The sequence below is a fragment of the Balaenoptera acutorostrata genome, chromosome 7, assembly GCF_949987535.1.
Source record: "Balaenoptera acutorostrata chromosome 7, mBalAcu1.1, whole genome shotgun sequence".
Classification (NCBI taxonomy): domain Eukaryota; kingdom Metazoa; phylum Chordata; class Mammalia; order Artiodactyla; family Balaenopteridae; genus Balaenoptera; species Balaenoptera acutorostrata.
Genome location: NC_080070.1, coordinates 5844744 through 5863108, shown reverse-complemented (window position 1 = coordinate 5863108; position 18365 = coordinate 5844744). Strand labels below are relative to the sequence as shown.

Here is an 18365-nt window from a genome sequence, read left to right as displayed (position 1 = left end):
TGTTCGGCATGAAGAGCCAAAAAGAATAAAAGCTTTAATTTTCCACTCTCTGCTGACAGACCAGAAGCAGAGAATGAGTCACTGTTTTAATTTCAGCCACACGAACTGTTGACGGGTCCACACGTCATGGAGGGAGTCACAATGCCACCCTCCAGAGACCCGACAGAACTCCCCAAAGTGGACAGCCCGTGCTCACAGTACCGTAGCGGGGACGTCTCAGTGTCCCCAGACGAGCAGCCCCGCCTGCTGCTGTGGTTTCACTGCAGCCTCTCCGCAGTCACGAAGCCTCCTAAACTTGGCTTTCTTAGCACCACATGCACGGAGTGTTTGGGGGCAATTTAAAACTACGCTCAGGAAACTCCTCAGTTACAGAAGGCACAGGGTGTCACCAATGAACCATCAACAGGCGGAAGAGGACGGGCGCCGTCTACTAATAAGGGAAAAACTCTAGGGGCCTGGAGTGCCTCTGAGAATTTCTTTCTTTTCAACTGGTAACGCAATTTGCTCAAACTCAATTTACCAATTAAAAATTTTATATTTTAATAGGATTTTCTTTTTTATAAATTTATTTATTGATTTACTTTTGGCTGTGTTGGGTCTTTGTTGCTGAGCGCGGGCTTTCTCTAGTTGTGGCAAGCGGGGGCTACTCTTCGTTGCGGTGCGCGGGCTTCTCACTGCGGTGGCTTCTCTTGTTGCGGAGCACGGGCTCTAGGCGCGCAGGCTTCAGCAGCTGTGGCACGCGGGCTCAGTAGTTGTGGCTTACGAGCTCTAGAGCTCAGGCTCAGTAGTTGTGGCGCACAGGCTTAGTTGCTCCACGGCATGTGGGACCTTCCCAGACCAGGGCTCGAACCCGTGTCCCCTGCATTGGCAGGCAGATTCCTAACCACTGCACCACCAGGGAAGCCCTTAATAGGATTTTCAAACAACCAAATGTGATAATCAGCTAAGTAAAGAGGAAAATAAAAGTCTAATATAAAAATGATTTTTAAAAAGGGTAAGCCGGCCTTAGTTGCGCTAAGAGATTCTGGCAATCTAAATGCCAAGTAGCACATCTGTGTTCCCCCAAAATGGGAATCTGATTCCTCTAATGCTTCCCTGCTTTCCATACACAGTTTTACCCTGATTCTAATTGTGGGGCTTTTAAAATTAATGCTGATGCATAGCTAAAGCTCTTTAAAACTGTTCACTACAGTTTACTAAGTTTTTACATCAGAGCTCGTCAAATCGATTTCACAACACCTGCCGGCGTCTCCCCTGAGCAAGGACGGGCCCAGCTTCTCAGGTTTGGTCTCCAAGACCCTCTGCGATGCAGCCCCAGCCCGAGCCCTACGGCCCAGCAGACTCCTCAGTCCGTGAACTTATCCTCCGTTTTTCGGGCTGTGTCACGATGTTCCTCCCACTTCAGAGGCACTCACCTTCTGCTCCACCAGTTAAAGCCCAGTTCACCTGTAACTTCCAAGCCCTCAGCACCACCTGCCCACGTCACGCCCAGCAAGCTGAATCCCTCCTCTACTCCCGCAGGACCTCATTCATCTCCTTCCTGGAGTCTCCCTCGTGGCTCCTTAGGTTTAAAAGTGGCAGAGAAACATCTCTGACATCTTTTCCTCTTGAACAGTTATTCTCACACTACAGGGAGTATAAACTAGAAGGTGAGCGAGGAGATGCCAGGGCGAGAGGCAGGTGTGGCAAGGGTAACACTAACGAAGAGGAGAGCCGTGTGGGGAGGGGCCGGGGCAGGGGCAGGGCTGAAAACAAACAGGAAGATTGTTTCAAATCAGGTCATGACCAAAGCCACCCGCCATCACCATCAAAAGGATTATTTTTCTGGAGAAACTGCTTCAGAAATAAACTACACAGAGACGAACATTTGGGGGCTTCCAGTGAAAAAGATGGTGGCCCAACACTCTTCCGTGAGACCCCCTCCCAGGCAGAAGCTCCCCTGTGATCACCCCCTACTGTCGGTGCTCACTCTTAATTACGAGCCACTCGACACAACCTTGAACGTTGAAGCCGCACAACTTCTAGTTTTGAATACATCTCACTAGTTGGGTTAAGAACAAAGAAACTTCTAAGAAGTAGAACAGAGAAGTAATGAGAGAAGGAGACAGGATAAGAATATTAAAGGATCAATTCAGGGGGCCCAAGATCTCCCGACTGAAGTTCCAGAAGAAAGGAAACAGCAGGAAGAGAATCTCGGAAGGAACAGCACAATGAACACAGACCGAGTGACACGTGTGTCAGGTCCCAAGGCCCATCGGGTGCCTGGCTCACAAGTGGAAGAGACCACAACCAGGCGCATGGCATGGAAGCACCAGAGAGAGAGAGAAAACCCCAAAAGCTGCAGAGGGGGGAAATCACATATAAAAAGATGGAGATTAAAGAAGAAAAAAACCACAACAGCCGTCTCTTCAGCAACACTGGCAGCTAAAAGCAATGGAACGATGCCTTCGAAATTCTAGACCGACCGCATGGAATCTACACGTAGTCTACAGATTGCGTATAAGTAGCTAACTCTCATGCATCTTTTCCTGGGATGCGTATGCACAGTGTTTGCACCCCCTGACCCCCCCTGATGTTTGCACCCCCTGATGCAGCTGGATAGCGTTTGATGAGGCCACAAGGTTGGGATTAGTGTCCTGATGAGAAAGACCAGAGCTCTCGCGCACTCCAGGCAGCTGTCTGCAAGCCAGGAAGAGAGGCCTCGCCAGGAACTGACGCCACCGGCACTTGGTCTTGGACTCCCAGCCTCCAGGACTGAGGGAGAAATTCCTGTGAAGCCTGCCAGCCTGTGGGGTTTTGTTATGCAGCCTGAGTGGTCTAGGACCGGAAGCTCCTGGAGAAAGTGCCCCACCAAAACAGAGCGAATAAATCACGAAAGCAGAAAAGCATGTGTTCAAAAATCAGGAGAGGGTGGAGGCAATTCCCGCCATGACCCGGTGAAAGTCTCAGGTGACGGTGATGAGCAAGAAGACGCAGAGCCGGCAGGAGTGGCTCCAAGTGGGGCTGGAACCGTGCGGGCCAAGTCTGGCTGCACAGGAAGTCCTACTGAGAAGTTAGCCGGTGGGAAAAGCCTTAGATGTTCAAAGAAAATAAAAAACGGAAGAATTCTAAGCTCCAGGAATAACACTGAACTGTACAAATAGGAAATGTAACCACAGTGAACCACTGGGCTCAGTGACACAGTCAAATGAATGAAAGCACCCCGGTACTGAGATAGTGAGTGACACTGGGCGTGAGGGGAGGAAGGAAGCCACACAAGGAACAAAGAACCCAGCTACCGAATTAGGGAGGAAAAAGTGTCTAAAACTAATGAATCAAGGGAATGTGGCAGTGAGCGCCAGATTTAACAGCTGAACTGTTGGTTCTGGGGAATTTGACAAGGGTGTAAGGAACAGGGACTGCTGTTTTTAGGTAAGCTTTTCTCGTACCACTTTTAAACTGCGTGACGCTTAAAACCACAGCCTGTACTTCTGGGTTTACAGTCTGCTGGCTGTCGGCATTAGCAGGTCCCCCCTCCTGTGAGCCTGATGGGGGCGGGGCCGCGTCAGGTCACCCTCACACCGCCACAGTTCTGAGCCCCCAGCCTTATTCTCTTCTGGAACGCGCTCTAATTCCCACTGTTCTGGATGCCAACTACTTATTAATTGGGCCTAGGAATAATTCAGCTTATTGAGGAATCTTTCTGGATATTGGTTATTATTTGCTCTCTCTCCTGGTTTCAAGTCATCTGTTAATTAGATGATGCGGTCAACAAAGTCAGTATTCAAGTCATTGTTCCAGATGCCGCTGAGCTCAGAGTGAAAGAATCTTAAGGCGCCCCGGCAGTGTCTTACCCAGAAAGCAGAGCCTGGCTCGCACGTGGTTTAGTTGAGAACGTGGTCCCGGGGGCGGGAGTGCCACAGGCTAGCAGGGGAGCCAGTGTCAGTGTGTGAGGGGTGGTGGAGCTGGCCGCAGGACAGGGGCCCGACAGGGGCTCGATGGCACCGGACCGTCCTCCCCGAGCGTGCGAGGCAGGGGCGTTTCCCCACCTGCTCGTCCCCGCGGTTACGGAAGCGGAGGTGCCGCCCACCACGCCTGCAGGGCTGGCTGCAGTAGCAGGTGGCCCGGCCCACGAGACGCATCCAGTACAGCTAGGAACCTCGCTCCAGGCAGGCTGCGATTTCACTGACGTTCCCCTAAGGTCCATACGCCAGCAATCCACTGAGCTGCCAAGATACACTTCTGCATCTTATCCATCAGGACAGGGCACGAGGCTCTGTCAACCGCCAAGGTGAAACCCAGATTTGCCTTTCATGGTATTACCACATCTATGAACAGTCCTAAAAGGAAATCGGGTTCATCTCCCCGACTTTCTGGGGTCAATTCATGATAGGTTTCCAGAGATTACTACTTTTATTACTTTATGAATAATTCATTCAAACACCTTACCTGGGAATGACACCACATTTCCCACCGTTTTCTGAGGACTCTTTTTCCTCTCACCTGGAACCTCGGGCGTCAGGCCTCAGACCTGTTCTCCACCATTCCTCCACTACCACTAAGAGCCTGGCAATCTACATCCTGATTAAACTAGGGATCAGAAAGCAAACAGGCACTCTCCTACAATCCACACCTGTCCTGGGCTTTAACTTCTTCTAATCACCATTTACTGTACTTTTTCCGTTTTGAAGATCATTTTCCTTGATAATGAAAAAGCACAAAATGAGCTGAAGAGTTTCCCTTCCTCTTTAGCAGCACCTGCAGCATGAATCTTGAGCAACAGAGCGAACCCTTATTCCTGCTTCTAAAGCAGGCGAGCACCTGCTTCCCGCTTGTGGATCTCGATTCTAACCCCAGCTAAGAGGACCCTGGGCAGCCCCCTCCTAGTCATGCCCTTCTTCAACTTACTTACATGCTTGTCTTTCTATATTTTCTACATGTTCTTCTAAAAACCCGTGTTTGGCAAACAGCCACTTATTTGGACACTTGCCTGTTTTCTCTTTCATTGGCACTATTAAAATCATATCAACTGGAATGATTTGAACAATAAAACAAAGTAATAGTGGATTGTAACCCAATGCAATCTCTCTCTCTCTCTCCATAAACGTATGCCGACACAAATGACTGAATAAATAAGTGAAAGGAGGGAACACACGTCCCTTGCAGAAGAATTCCAGCTAACTTGCGCAGCCCTCAACTCCCCACTCCTTACGTGTGGCGGTGCAGAGTAACCTTCTCCGAAAGAGGACAGTATGGAAAAGGGGAACTTTACAGTAAAGAAACCTGACAGACGTACCACAGCCAGGTGACTGAGGTTAAGGTCGACAGTGGTACGTCAGGAGGACAGTACGCAGTTCTGATACGACGTGAAGGGCACTTTACCTCTGTGCTTTTCCTCCCAAAGCCCATAATCCAAGTCTGGTCGTGAGAAAAAAACAGCAGACAAATTCCATTCGGGGGCACCCTACAGCACGCCTGGCCAGGTCTGCAAAACTGTCAAGGTTCCCAAAAGCCAGGAAGTCTGAGAAACCGTCACAGCAAAGGGGAGCCTAAGGGGACGTGACGACTAAATGTTAACAGTAACCTGGATGGGATCCTCGAGCAGAAAAATGACATCAGGAAAGACACAGGGAAATCTAAACAAACTGTGGACTTCAGGCAATAATTATGTATCAATACTGGTTCGTTAACGATGACAAATGTGACCATACTAATGTAAGATGGCAAAAATGGAGGGAACTGGGTGTGGGGTACATGGGAACGATCTGTACTATCTTCACAACTCTTCTATCAATCTAAAAAAGTTTATTAAAAATGTTGTTAGTAGAATGTTGCTAAAAACACACATTCCCGCATACTGCCATTGTGAGGGAAGACCTATATGATTCTCAGTGCTCCCCTCGCCGCCCCCGGGCCTGGAAGTGATGATTCCATTGTGAAATTCTATTTACTTTGGAGCCTTCCATACCTCCTGAGGAGTTACCATTTAGAATCTGAAGGCACTAAATCACACCCATCAGTAGATCTGCGCTGCCAGACTTCTCCGGAAGGGATGGTGTGTGCTCTCTACCCCGCCGTTTACTAAATTACTGTCTCTCAGCCCCAAACCCTCCCTTCTAACTCTGCTTCGTGACACTGGGGCCCTGGGGACCACATCTCAACTCTGCCATGGGCTCTACTGCGGCCTCTGACAGGAGGGAGGCCAGCAAGGACGGGAGGGCTGGGCTGAAGAAGGGCTGCTTCACCTGCCGACCACCTGATCAGTCTGCGAGGGCGGCCACAACAGAGCCCCATGAACTAGGGGCAAAGGCAACAGAGATTTATCGTCTCAGGCCTGGAGGCTGGACGTCTGAGATCAAGGTGTGAGCAGGCTTGGCTCCTTTTCTGTGCCGAAAAATCTGTTCTAGGCTTCTCACCTGGCCGCCGGTGGTGTGCAGGCACGCCCTGACACCCCTTGGCTTGTACAAGCGTCACACCGATTTCTGCCTTCGTTGTCACTGGTACTCTCCCCCTATGCATGATTCTGTGTCCACATCTCCCCTTTTTGCAACGACGCCAATCACGGTGGGCTAGGACCGACACCTCCTTAACTAATTACCTCTTAGCGGCCCTGTGTCCAGATGAGATCATGTTCCGCAGCGCCTGGAGGGTAGGACACAGGGCTGTGGGGGGAGGACCCGGTGCAGCGCACATCCCCACCTGTGGGCTTTCCTCCCGCAGCAGCAGCAGCTGAGTCCAGCCTGAGCAGCCCCCTCACGCTGCCCCCCGTCCCGCCTGCCACCGAGGCACAGCCCCAGCCAGCGGCCCTCAGAAGGCGACACAGGCTCCTCCTTACCTCCACGACGCCCCAGAGCAGCGGTTTTCGAACCGCAGAGCGCTAGAACCAGAATCGCTGGAAGGACTCAGTGAGGCACGACCACTGGGCCTCACCGTGACTTTCGGTTTAGTGGGTCTGAGACGGCCTGACGGTCTGTGTTTCCCGGAAGTTCCTAGTGATGCTACAGCTGCAGGTCTGAGAACGCTGCCTCAGAGGTCAGTATTTACCCAGCTGACTTACATCCAATTACCACTGGTTTACGTTAGTTTTCTGTTCGATGGCTGCTATGGCTTCTGTGTCCTGACTGGACCCCGACTGACACAGAAGTGCACGCACCAGGCAGGGTTCTGGGGACAGAGGGTTTGGGACCGGGCTCACGTCTTGGGGCCTGAACACAGTGCTGAGCTCTAGGTCAGTGGGGACTCAGATCCCCAGTGACCCCAGGCAGGCAGCGGCATCGAGAGGGGACAAGCATCACCTGTGACCGTGGTGTCCCCGCCCCACTCTGCAGCCGCCAGAGGAGAGCAGGGGCCAGGGGCTGCCGCACTAGCTGTCACTGCAGCGAAAGGAACATGGGATCCGGTGTGGGCAGAGTCCTGCCAGAGGATGGGGCTCACGCACCGGGGAAGGACAAGCTCCAACTGGGGACTCTCGGTCACCGAGAACCTGGCAGCCTCTATGGTAGCCCTAAAAAGCCCTCCTCTTGTAGCTACCAGGCTGACCCTTCCTAAATCAAACACAAATGTAACTCTGCGGGACTCAGAGCTTCACCACCCCGAACTCACAGTCTCCCCGGTCTCTGACGTGAAAGCCGGGGCACTGATCTGGGAGGAGTGCAGCCCTGGAACCCAGCACAGAGACAGGGCTGGACTGAGACGAAGCAGAGATTCCTGAACGCCAGAGTGACTCCGAGCCTCCCCTGGCAGTGGAAACAGCTGGCTGTGTGGTGTCCGAATTGCCTTTCTTTGCTTGGAAGCCCAGTAGCAAGTTCTCCTGGGCAGATGCCTTGCACGGGGTCACTCATTCTCCAGACAACCACAGCTGCCTGTGCCACCCTGAGACCTGTGACTGGGGAGAGACTCCAGCCTGCCCCCGAGAGGGGGCCTCACACATGGAAACCATGAGAAACCTTCGCTATTTCATATCTGCAGAAACCTGGGAAGTAAGCGTGGGAATAGCTTCTAATAATATTAGACCAAGGAGAGGGAATTTAACACTGGATACGGTACAGTTTATTGACACAGGTGGATTTACCAGAAACGTGGCTCTAACGTTTAGTGCAAGCCCCTGGAAACGGCTCTAAAGCTTTCTGAGTTGACTGCCTTGAAATGCAGGGCATTGCTGAGTGCATGTTTGAGGAGGCCGAGATGCCAGAACTTCGGAGGCCTAACGAGGAAGAGTGAACCCACAGGCTTAGGGAGATGTCAGCACACGCGGCCTGCACACCCAGCCCTCAGCTACCTTCCCCAAAAGGGCCCCGAGGTCACAGCCTCCCCAGGTTTTTGAGCAATGTCTGTGTGCGGGGACCCCTACCCCCTGAGAAGCTGCGTGCTGGCTGCGCTCTGCAGGGGGCAGCACCATGACGGCCTCACTGATGCCAGCGTGGTGGCAGGTCCTGAGGGAGCAGGGCAGGCACGTGGCCAGGGGTGAGAATGTTCTGATTCGCAGACGGTTTGGTCGTGGCTAACCAGTTACAGCGTCCCTAGGAGTGAGACAGATGCATGGCCTTCTGAAGCGTTGCCTGATCTACGTAACAAGAAAAATTCTCAGTCCAGGGGCCAAAACCCCAACTTGAGTCGCCAACATGGAGTCTTGCCCTCTCACCGTTTCCAGACCTGAGCCGCTCTCAGACCCAGAGCCCCAGAGTTCTGAGGGGGGCGGGGTCCCCCGAGGACAGTGCCCCGCCCAGGACGTGCTGTTACTCCTGCCCCACTTCCTAGGATGACTGAGCACTGGGGAAAAGGAGACGCGGACTTTCCAGGGTGACCGGATCCTGGCTCTGAGTGGACGCTAATTCCTAGAACCCCAAACGCCAGTGTGGTCACTGGTCAAAGCGGGGGCTTACAGTCAGTCAGGTGACAGACGGAGTCTCAGCCAAGGTCAAGCGCAAGGAGCTCATGGGGCTGCAGGCCACACTGGGGTTATCCGCTCAGTCCTGAGTACGTCACTGGGATCCCTACACTGGCTCTGGGACCCACGGGGCACGGGATAGCGTGCCGAGGAGGACCAGGGAGGACGCCCCTGAAGCTACCAGACTGGCAAGCCAAGCGCAGCAGAGCGTCCCTGGGGAAGTGCGCAGACGGAGAGGCTGCCCGTCACTCCCCGGGGAAGCTGCCCGTCCGGCCGTGACCGCGTCTCCCAGAGTGACTGGATTCCTGTAACTCCAGATGCCGCGTCGCAGGGCCCTGCAGCCGTCAGCCGCGCACGCCTTTTCTCTGTACCAACGTACAGGGACCCCGAGAAGCGGTCTGCCTTGACCTGGCACGACACACTCTCACACCCTCACCTCTGGCTCTCTGGCTGCACACAGTCTGCAGAGATGCGGACCACCCCACAGGCCTCATGTCACACGGTCCCGTGACATCAGTGACACCGTGCTGACTGGTCTGATGGGCAGGAAGAGGCAATGCTTCAGACGCCTCGGTGTGACATCGGCCAGCCAGCCAGTGAGGGGTCAGGGTGAGGGAGGCCACGGCCTGGAGCGTCGGAGAGACCCCCATGCCACTCAGGCTGCCGCCCGCACCCCTGCCACCCGCGGCAGGTCCTCGCAAGCGGCACACACCGAGCCTGAGCGCTGCTCTGACACAGTCAGAGGGCGTCTTCAGAGGGGCCCAGAGCAAGACACAGCTCTGCGGCAGGGCAGGCCCCTCGTCCACCCGGGCCTGGGACCCCCCACCCCCAGGCCGAGCTGGGGACGCCGAATGAGGCCCCCATCAGGCACCAGCAGGAGATTCACTGGGTTTTCGGAAAAAACAAACAAACAGCAAAAAGCCATGCCTTCTTCTGCAGGTAATTATTTTCCTCTTGAGAAATAGTTCCTGGCTTACTGCGGGGCCCTGGTCGGGAAGGAACAACTCGGCTGAGATGCCGAGTGACCGTGCAAGCCGAGCGCCCACCCTGAGCGGGCGGCGTCTGCCCCGTCCAGCCTGAGCGCCAGGCGCCCGCGGCACCGGGTGAGGGAGCCGGGGGGAGTCGGGCGTCACCCCCTCCCTCAGTCACCCCGCACTCGGGGCTCCAGACGACCGCCGACGCCGAGGGAGGACCAGGCGGGCCGAGGGGGAGGGACGCGACTCCAGGACGGGCACCAGGACCAAGGCGCCATCTCTCACACCCACGCGAGACACAGCGACAGGACCCTGGGGTGCGTCACAGCCCCGCCTGCGGGAGGCCCATGGGCCTGGCAGAGGCCGAGCTGGAGGCTGAGGGCGCGGCCGCCTGGGGTGGGCGGCCCTTCTCTCCCTCTCTTCTCGGGCTGTCCCAGTCACCTCTGTTGTCTGCGACCCCGTTTTCAGTTCACCTGTGAACGGCTGACTCTGGTTCCCAGACCAGCTGTGTCTCTGATACTCTGGGCCCTCAGGGTAACTTGGTCAGAATATAAGTGTTGTTCTGCAACCTGCTTTTTTTTAACTTAAAAATAAATGTATTAGGGGACGTCCCCGGTGGCGCAGTAGATAAGAATCCACCTGCCAATGCAGGGGGACATGGGTTTGAGCCCTGGTCCGGGAAGATCCCACATGCCACGGAACAACGAAGCCCGTGCGCCACAACTACTGAGCCTGCGCTCTAGAGCCCGTGAGCCACAACTACTGAAGCCCGCGAGCCACAACTACTGAAGCCCGTGCGCCCGGAGCCCGTGCTCTGCAACAAGAGAAGCCATTGCAATGAGAAGCCCGCGCACCGCAACAAAGAGTAGCCCCCACTCGCCGCAACTGGAGAAAGCCCACGCACAGCAACGAAGACCCAACACAGCCAAAAATAAATAAAAAATTAAATCTTAAAAAAAACCCAAACAAGCACATTCTCCACAAACGTTTTTTCCGCCCTCCTCAGTGGCTCCGGGCTGTCCTATCACAGGCGCACACAGGGAGCCGTCCAGGCCACGACCCCGCCCAGAGGACGGTCACCTGGTCTCGGGGACGGGCTGTGTCTTCTCCCCTGCTCGCTTCCCTCGTTCTCGAGACATGTCCCTGACCACAACTGCTGTCTGTGTCTAGACAACAGTCGACTCAGCCCTTTCAAACACATCCTTAACTTGCTGTAACCAGTGCCAACCCCCCCATTTCCATGGTAACCAATTTCAGCTCCTTTAAAGCTTAGAGCCTCAAGGATTCGTGACTTCCAGGAGACAGGCACATGCAGCTTCTATTAATTAGGGAAGTGAGAGTCACTGGATTAGTGACCTCCGATGATCCATAAAGCATCACATTGTTCATGTCTTACTCACTCTGGCTAAATTCTAAATTCAGAAAAGAGTTAATTTTACAACACGGGAAAAGCTGAGCAAGAGTGAAAGCAGGTGCAGGGCGTACCCGCTGTCATGTGCTTTTCTGTTGGTGGAAAGCCTACAGTCAGGTCTTTGGAGGGTGGAGTGAGGGTGAGACGGGTTGATCTACTTCTTTATTTGGGGAATTCAGAATTTCTAGTTACTTTACTACTGAAGTCTGTAGTTACAGTGGTAGAGAATATTTCCGGTAACACTGCATCTGGATGCCTCTCTGTCCTCTTTGTGTCAAAGAATCAGAGTTGTAGAAGGGACCTTGAAGGTTACCTGGTCCGAAGTGAATTTAGCAAAGTCATAGGATTTTAGGCCAATTTATAAAAAAAAAAAATTGGAAAATATAATTAAGAACTAAGCCATATCTACATTCTTGAGACTCCTGTGCAGCTGAGACTGAACGCAGGCAAAATAGCTCCTAGAGCCCAGGCGTCCTCAAGGAAGAGCCACAGGGCGGGCCGCTGGGGGCACCAGCAGAGCCGGCGGGGGAGGCCTGGGGAGAGGGCCCCGAGCGCTGGGAAGAGCTGGCAGGGCCGGGGCCCACATCTCCCGGGACAGCCCTGGACGAGACTGAAAGAGGCCAGGGTGAACTCGCACAGGCTACCCGCTGGGGTCCCCCTGAGGGGTCAGCGGAGGCTGCCCTCCCTGGCCTTTGCCCCTTCTCCTTCTCCCCCAGTCCCTCAGGGGCTCTCCTGGCAGGACGCCCTAATAAAGTGCCCACTGCCCATGAATTCCTGGCTCAGCATCTACTTTTGGGGAACCCAGGTGAAAACAATCCTGCTTGGTAAAGATTTATGTACAAATCTATACACCAAATGCACACACGTACACCTGTGTACGCACATGTATTTTATTACACCGGATGTAATTTGGTCATCGCACTGAATGTATTATTTGGGACTTTTCACATCTGATTGTAAGTCATATTGGTATAAAACGAGTTACAATAAGCATAATTTTAATACCAAAATAATCAGGTTCAAATTTTCTGCCGAAAGAGATCAGTAGAGTTTTCTCTTAAGAGATTACCCACCTGAGTGATGCTTTCTTTTTAACCAGTATTATTTCAACGTCATTGTTCTACTAAATAGCTAAGGCCTTCAGGACATGCCGAGGGAGGAGGTGCAGCTAGCGGTTAAAGGCTCGGAGCCAGCACGCATCACACAGACCCGAGCACCAATTCCAGACCCCGTCACTCACCAGCTCTGTGGGCTGAGTTCTTAAATGCTAGAATGTGAGCAAACTCTAGATAATGAGCTTCCTTATCCGTAAAACAGCACAGTCCTCAGAAGGCTGCCATGACGACTGACAACTCAGACAAAACCTCAGCACAGGACCCGACGTGCAGAAAGGACTGGATACTGTCTGCGGGTATTGCTGGATTTAACTTACCCGACAAAGCAGGCACCAAATAATATACCCCAGATTCAGCGTAACTGGGCACACTCACTTGTAACGTGGTATCAAAGACCACAAGCTTGGAGCTGGTTGGAACGATGTCGTAACACTTGTGTGACCTCATGAATCGCATGTAAACACCACTTTCTGAGTCTTCTGCTAAAAAGAAAAGAAAAAAAAGGCAAATATCAGTAATAATGAAGAACTTCCCCTATCAGATTAAGAGTATGCATGAAAAATCTACTGCTATCAGACTTAATGGAAAATAAGAAGTGTTCTCTCTGTAAGAGCGAGAAGCTCCTGGTACTCAACACGGCTGTCCTCAGTAGCACAAGAAGGCAAGAAAAAAAAATGGGGCTTCACTGGTGGCGCAGTGGTTGAGAATCCGCCTGCCAATGCAGGGGACACGGGTTCGAGCCCCGGTCTGGGAAGATCCCACATGCCACGGAGCAACTAGGCCCGTGAGCCACAACTACTGAGCCTGCGTGTCTGGAGCCTGTGCTCCACAACGAGAGGCCGCGATAGTGAGAGGCCTGCGCATCGCGATGAAGAGTGGCCCCCGCTTGCCGCAACTAGAGAAAGCCCTCGCACAGAAACGAAGACCCATCACAACCAAAAAAAAAAAAAAAAAAAAAGAAGGCTACGGATATAAAAGCAAAACCGTCTTTATTGGCAGACTATATGATTTTCTACCTAAAAAACACCAAAGAATCTACAAAAAAGTTCCCAGATCTAAAAAAGGGGTTTAGCAAGGTCAGAGAATGCAGTTAGTAAAAAACAACAACAAAAAAAACATGCCACTGTATTTCTATATACTAGCAAGGAATAACTGGAAATTTAAAAAATTTGAAGGCATCATTTATATAAACATGAAATGGAAATAAGGATCTACACAAGGAGACACGGAGCCCTGAAAACAGTAACGATGTGAACAAATACACATAAAGCAGTCTTTATTATTTAAATTTCTGTAGAAGTTAACTGACAGTCGGCAAAAGCAATGACAAGGTACCGTGACTCCAAAGCTGTGCCTGTAGCCGGACGATGGCCCACCGCCCACTGCCCGCGAGGACCTCACTCCTATCTCCTGGTTCACTCAAAGAATACATCTCCAAGAGACCTCTTTGACAATGCCGCTGGGCCCACACCGATCTGTACATTTGGGGAAGGTTTAGATTACCTGGGAAATATCCCAGAAGAAAAAAATTACTATATTGTACACACTAATTAGCAAGATAAGTGTTAAACAGCGTGACGCTAACCAAGTTCCTTGATTGTGGAAAGGAGCCCCTGTTATTCTATTTCCTACTGTGGTAAACACTCCGTATGTGCTGACTGGTTTGCCAATTTCATGATAAACTAGGTGAACCACTCCCAAACCTCTATTTTCATTTCTGACCTCTCTTCAGGGTACTGTAACCCATAGTTCATAATCCCATCACCTCCTGGACAGTTCCCTTCTCAAATATCTCCCCTCCTCCTTGTGGAATAAAGTCAGACAACTCAGGCTGGCATTCACGAACCTCCGTGGTCTGGCGTCTCTGTGACCTCATTTCCCTACTTCCTGTTCTCGGGTCCAGGCACACAGCTCCCTGCTAAGCTCCCTACTGTCCTTAATCTCACTTGCTGGCATTTGTTCCTTCTGCTGTAATTTAAACTTCCTTCTCTACTTTTTCTCATCTAATTTCAACCAACCTCAAATGCCATCTTCTTCATAAAAGCAGTGAACATCTGAGCGCTCATTTCTGTGCTGTAACTCTAGGTACTACAGGAAATGACCTCATTTAATTTATGTCACGACCCTGAGGGTGTGCCTCGATTTCTTCACTTTACACATGAGCTGACTGAGCAACGGGCCTGAAGTCAGCAAGTTAGGCAGTGACTGGAGTGGGATTTGAATCCGTGCCCAAGACTCCAACCCTCCCCTCATGGAAACTCTGCCACTTAGTCTCCCCACGAACGCACGGGTCCAACACACCTGTGAAGCTACTGTCTGCGGGGCACTGTCCCAGTGTTGAGACACGAGGGGACGCAGCAGACACATCTCTGTCCTCCCAGCTCACCAGCTGGCAGAGCGAGGGCACCGGGATGTGAGCCACGCGACAGGTGAGGTGCTGGACGGCTCAAGGTCACAAGGCAGGAGCCGACCCTGAGTCAGGAGGGTAAGGAGGGAAGTCTGCAGCGACTTCTTCCCCTGAATACGCATGTTCTATCTGTACTTCTCATCAGTCATCACTTTATGTCTCATTCATGTGATCCGCACAGCTCTGATAATCTTTTTCTTCCTGGATGATAATTTCTTTGAATGGTCAGGATCTTACTCATTTACTATGCTAATTAATTTCGTCGGTACCGACTTACTGCATACGGTCTCAGTGTGGGTTCTCCCAAAGCTGACCCCGAGACCAGGGGAAGTGAGACGGAAGGAAAGAGTGAAAAAGGGAGCTCCAGTAAGCAGGTCACAGCTCTGTGCAGAGTCGCAGCTGCTGGGGACCCCGGGGAGGCCGCGCATGCACCTCAGAACTGCCTCCTAGTCAGGAGCACCCCGCCCTCTTTGGTGAGGGGTTCCCCTGGGCCGTGACCTCTGACATTCCTGCCCTGCGCCCACAAGCCCAGCTGCCAAAGAACACCCTCGGTCAGAGCTGTTCCAATAGGAGAACTTGGAGGCAGGCGAGGTGCCCACAAGCCATCTGCTCCCACAGCTTCCACTGTGCTGGAGGCTGGGGGTCCCCGGGGACCCAACACATATGCCGCTGCCCTGCAGGTACTACAAGCCAGCGGGGGAGACACACGAACCGTCACTACACCGTCACTACACCGTCACGAGCGCTACCACAGGACAAGTCCGGGCTTATGAACCAGGTAAGTGGCAGTCAGTGAACGGATGGATGGAATTTGAGTCAGCGTGCTTCCATTTTTCTCAAAACGTTTATCTCCCGGAAAATAGGAGCCTTGCACAGGAAAGAACTGGAACGCAGGTCGTTCATACGACAGCCACGCGGAAGGTCCCGGTCCGTCTCTGCCATCACTGCTCCCGCGCTGCCAAGGACGACGACGACCAGGCTGCTAAGTGAGTCGTTTCCTGGAAGCCTATTCAGAGGGGATCCGTGCAGACACAGGCTCAAAGGACCAGGGCGGGCGAGCACACGCGTAACTAACATTTAACTTACAGAGTGCCTGTCAAATCGATTCTCCTAAAGTGCAAATGAAGGACTTCAAGGGGGAAACTACAATAAAATGTAACACTCCATCTCCCAGAAAGGAACCGTTGCAAGATAGTTTGTCTGTTAATTAAATCAAGAATTTTCATAAAAGGAGTGCACATTTTATAGATGTTAACATCACAATACGAATATCTGAAATAAAATCTTAAAATACTATGAAAAGAAATATTCTAAGTTTTAGAATTTTTAAAACACTGTGAGCTTTGTGTTAAACATATTTTTGGGGTAACATCTTAATTCGTCTGTTAATTTTTAAAAATATTTAAATAAACATTTTATTTTGAATAGCTTTAGATTTATATAGAGAAGTTGTGAAGACACAGCAGTTCCTTATATACCCCATACCAGATTTCCCCTAAAGATACCATCTGATGGGCTTCCCTGGTGGCGCAGTGGTTGAGAATCTGCCTGCTAATGCAGGGCATACGGGTTCGAGCCCTGGTCTGGGAAGATCCCACATGCCGCGGAGCAACTGGGCCCGTGAGCCACGACTACTGAGCCTGCGCGTCTGGAGCCCGTGCTCCGCAACAAGAGAGGCCGCGATAGTGAGAGGCCCGCGCACGGCGATGAAGAGTGGCCCCCGCTCGCCGCAACTAGAGGAAGCCCTGGCACAGAAGCGAGGACCCAGCACAGCCATCAATCAATCAATCAATCAATACATAACCTCTGGCACATCTGTCAGAACCAACGAACCATCACTGACACACTAGTAAAAAGCTCACACTTTAAGAGGGTTGCCTTAGTTTTCCCCTAACATCCTTTTTCTGTCCCAGGACCCCGTCCAGGACAGCACATTTAGTCATCATGCTCCGTAGCCTGCCCTAGGCAATGATGGCTTCTCAGACATTCCTTGTGTTTGATGACCTTGAGTACCTGACCATGAGACCCCGATCAGGAGTACTGGACAGGCATTCTGTAGAACAGCCCTCATTGCCGATTTGTACGATGTTTTTCTCATGATCTCAATTTTGAGGTTTGTGTGTTTTACCAGGAAGACCAGAAGGCGAAGTGCCTTCGCATCCCACTGTATCTAGGGTACCTGCTGTCAACATACCTCATCACCTGGATCACCTGGCCCAGGTAGGACCTGTCGGGTCTTTCTCCTACAGGGACTCTTCCCACACTGCAGTCTTGGCAGGGAAGTCATGGTCCCCCTCCCTGAGGGCGAAGCATCTGCATAAATTACAGTAAATCCCCTACATGTGAACCTTCAAGTTGCGAACTTTCAAAGATGTGAATGTGCCTTCGCATGCCAATCACATAAGTTAGTTCATGTGTCTGGCGTACACTGTCACGAGTGTGCATCTTCTACAAGTGGTTGTGCTCTTGCATACTTTACTGTGCAGTACTGTATAGAGTACAGAAGTACAGTATCTTTATTTCAAGCCCAGGGTGTCCAGAAGCAAGCGTAAAAGCAGTGGTGATGTAGCCGGTACCGCTAAGAAGTGCCAAGCGGTAACGATGGAAACAAAAGTGAAAATAATTGAGAGAGCGGAGTGAGGTGAAAAGATGGTAGACATCGCTCATTCTTATAAAATGAGTCGTTCAACCACCGGCACGATTCTAAAGAACAAGGACAAGATCATGGAACGTGTGAAGTCTGCTGTGCTGACAATAATATCGAAGAAGCGTGGAAAAGTGGTGGAGGAGATGGAGAAACTTCTCATCGTGTGGATGCAGGACCAGCATCAGTGTTGAGTCCCGCTCAGCTTAATGCTGATTCAAAAGAAAACTAAAAGCCTTTACGAAGACTTGAAGAAGAAACACAGCAAAGAATCAGAGCGTGCATCTGTTAATGCCAGCCATGGCTGGCTTCATCGGTTCAAGGCTGGAGCCAACCTTCACAACGTAAAAGTAAGTGGCGAGGCAGCGAGTGCAGATACGGTGGCTGCCCGGGAATTTCCTGAAACGCTTCAAGAAATTCAAGGCGTGTATTTACCTGAGCAGGTTTTTAACGTGGGCGAGACAGGGCTGTACTGGAAAAGGATGCCAGCCCAGAGTTACATCAGTAAGGAGGGAAAGTTGATGCCAGGCTATAGAGCAACAAAGGACAGGCTAACTGTTGTTTGGTGGCAATGTTTCCGGTGATATGAAGCTGAAGCCTCTCTTAGTTTATCATTCAGAGAACCCAAGGGCCCTTAGAAACATAGCCAAGGGCTCTCTTCCTGTTGTGTGGAAGAGTAACCCCAAGGCCTGGGTTACACAGGCCATTTTCCAGGACTGGTTTTCCCACCACTTTATCCCGGAGGTAGAGAAATATTGCTTGGAGAAGGACGTCCCATTCCACATTCTTTTGCTGCTCTACAATGCTCTGGGCGACCCCCCGTTCATGGATGACTTGCATCCCAACGTCAAAGTAGTGCATCTGCCACTGAATACTACGTTGCTCATCCAACCTATGGACCAGGGCGTTATAGCGACTTTCAAGAAATATTATTTATGTCACGCTTTT

The 18365-nt window shown here is 51.7% G+C and overlaps 1 protein-coding gene across 13 annotated transcripts in view; it reads right to left on the bottom strand.

Annotated features, from left to right (window-relative positions):
* Positions 1–18365, bottom strand: part of PRKAG2 (protein kinase AMP-activated non-catalytic subunit gamma 2) — a 284819-nt gene that overhangs the window by 30531 nt on the left and 235923 nt on the right. For 9 of the 13 annotated variants that reach the window (XM_007165414.3, XM_007165417.3, XM_007165418.3 and 6 more), the window contains one exon: positions 12742–12848. In XM_007165414.3, coding sequence (XP_007165476.1) covers positions 12742–12848 — 107 coding nt within the window. Of the gene's footprint in view, positions 1–12741; positions 12849–13701; positions 13814–18365 lie in introns of those variants that run through there. The other 4 variants (XM_007165415.3, XM_057549705.1, XM_028165962.2 and 1 more) reach the window with 2 other exon arrangements.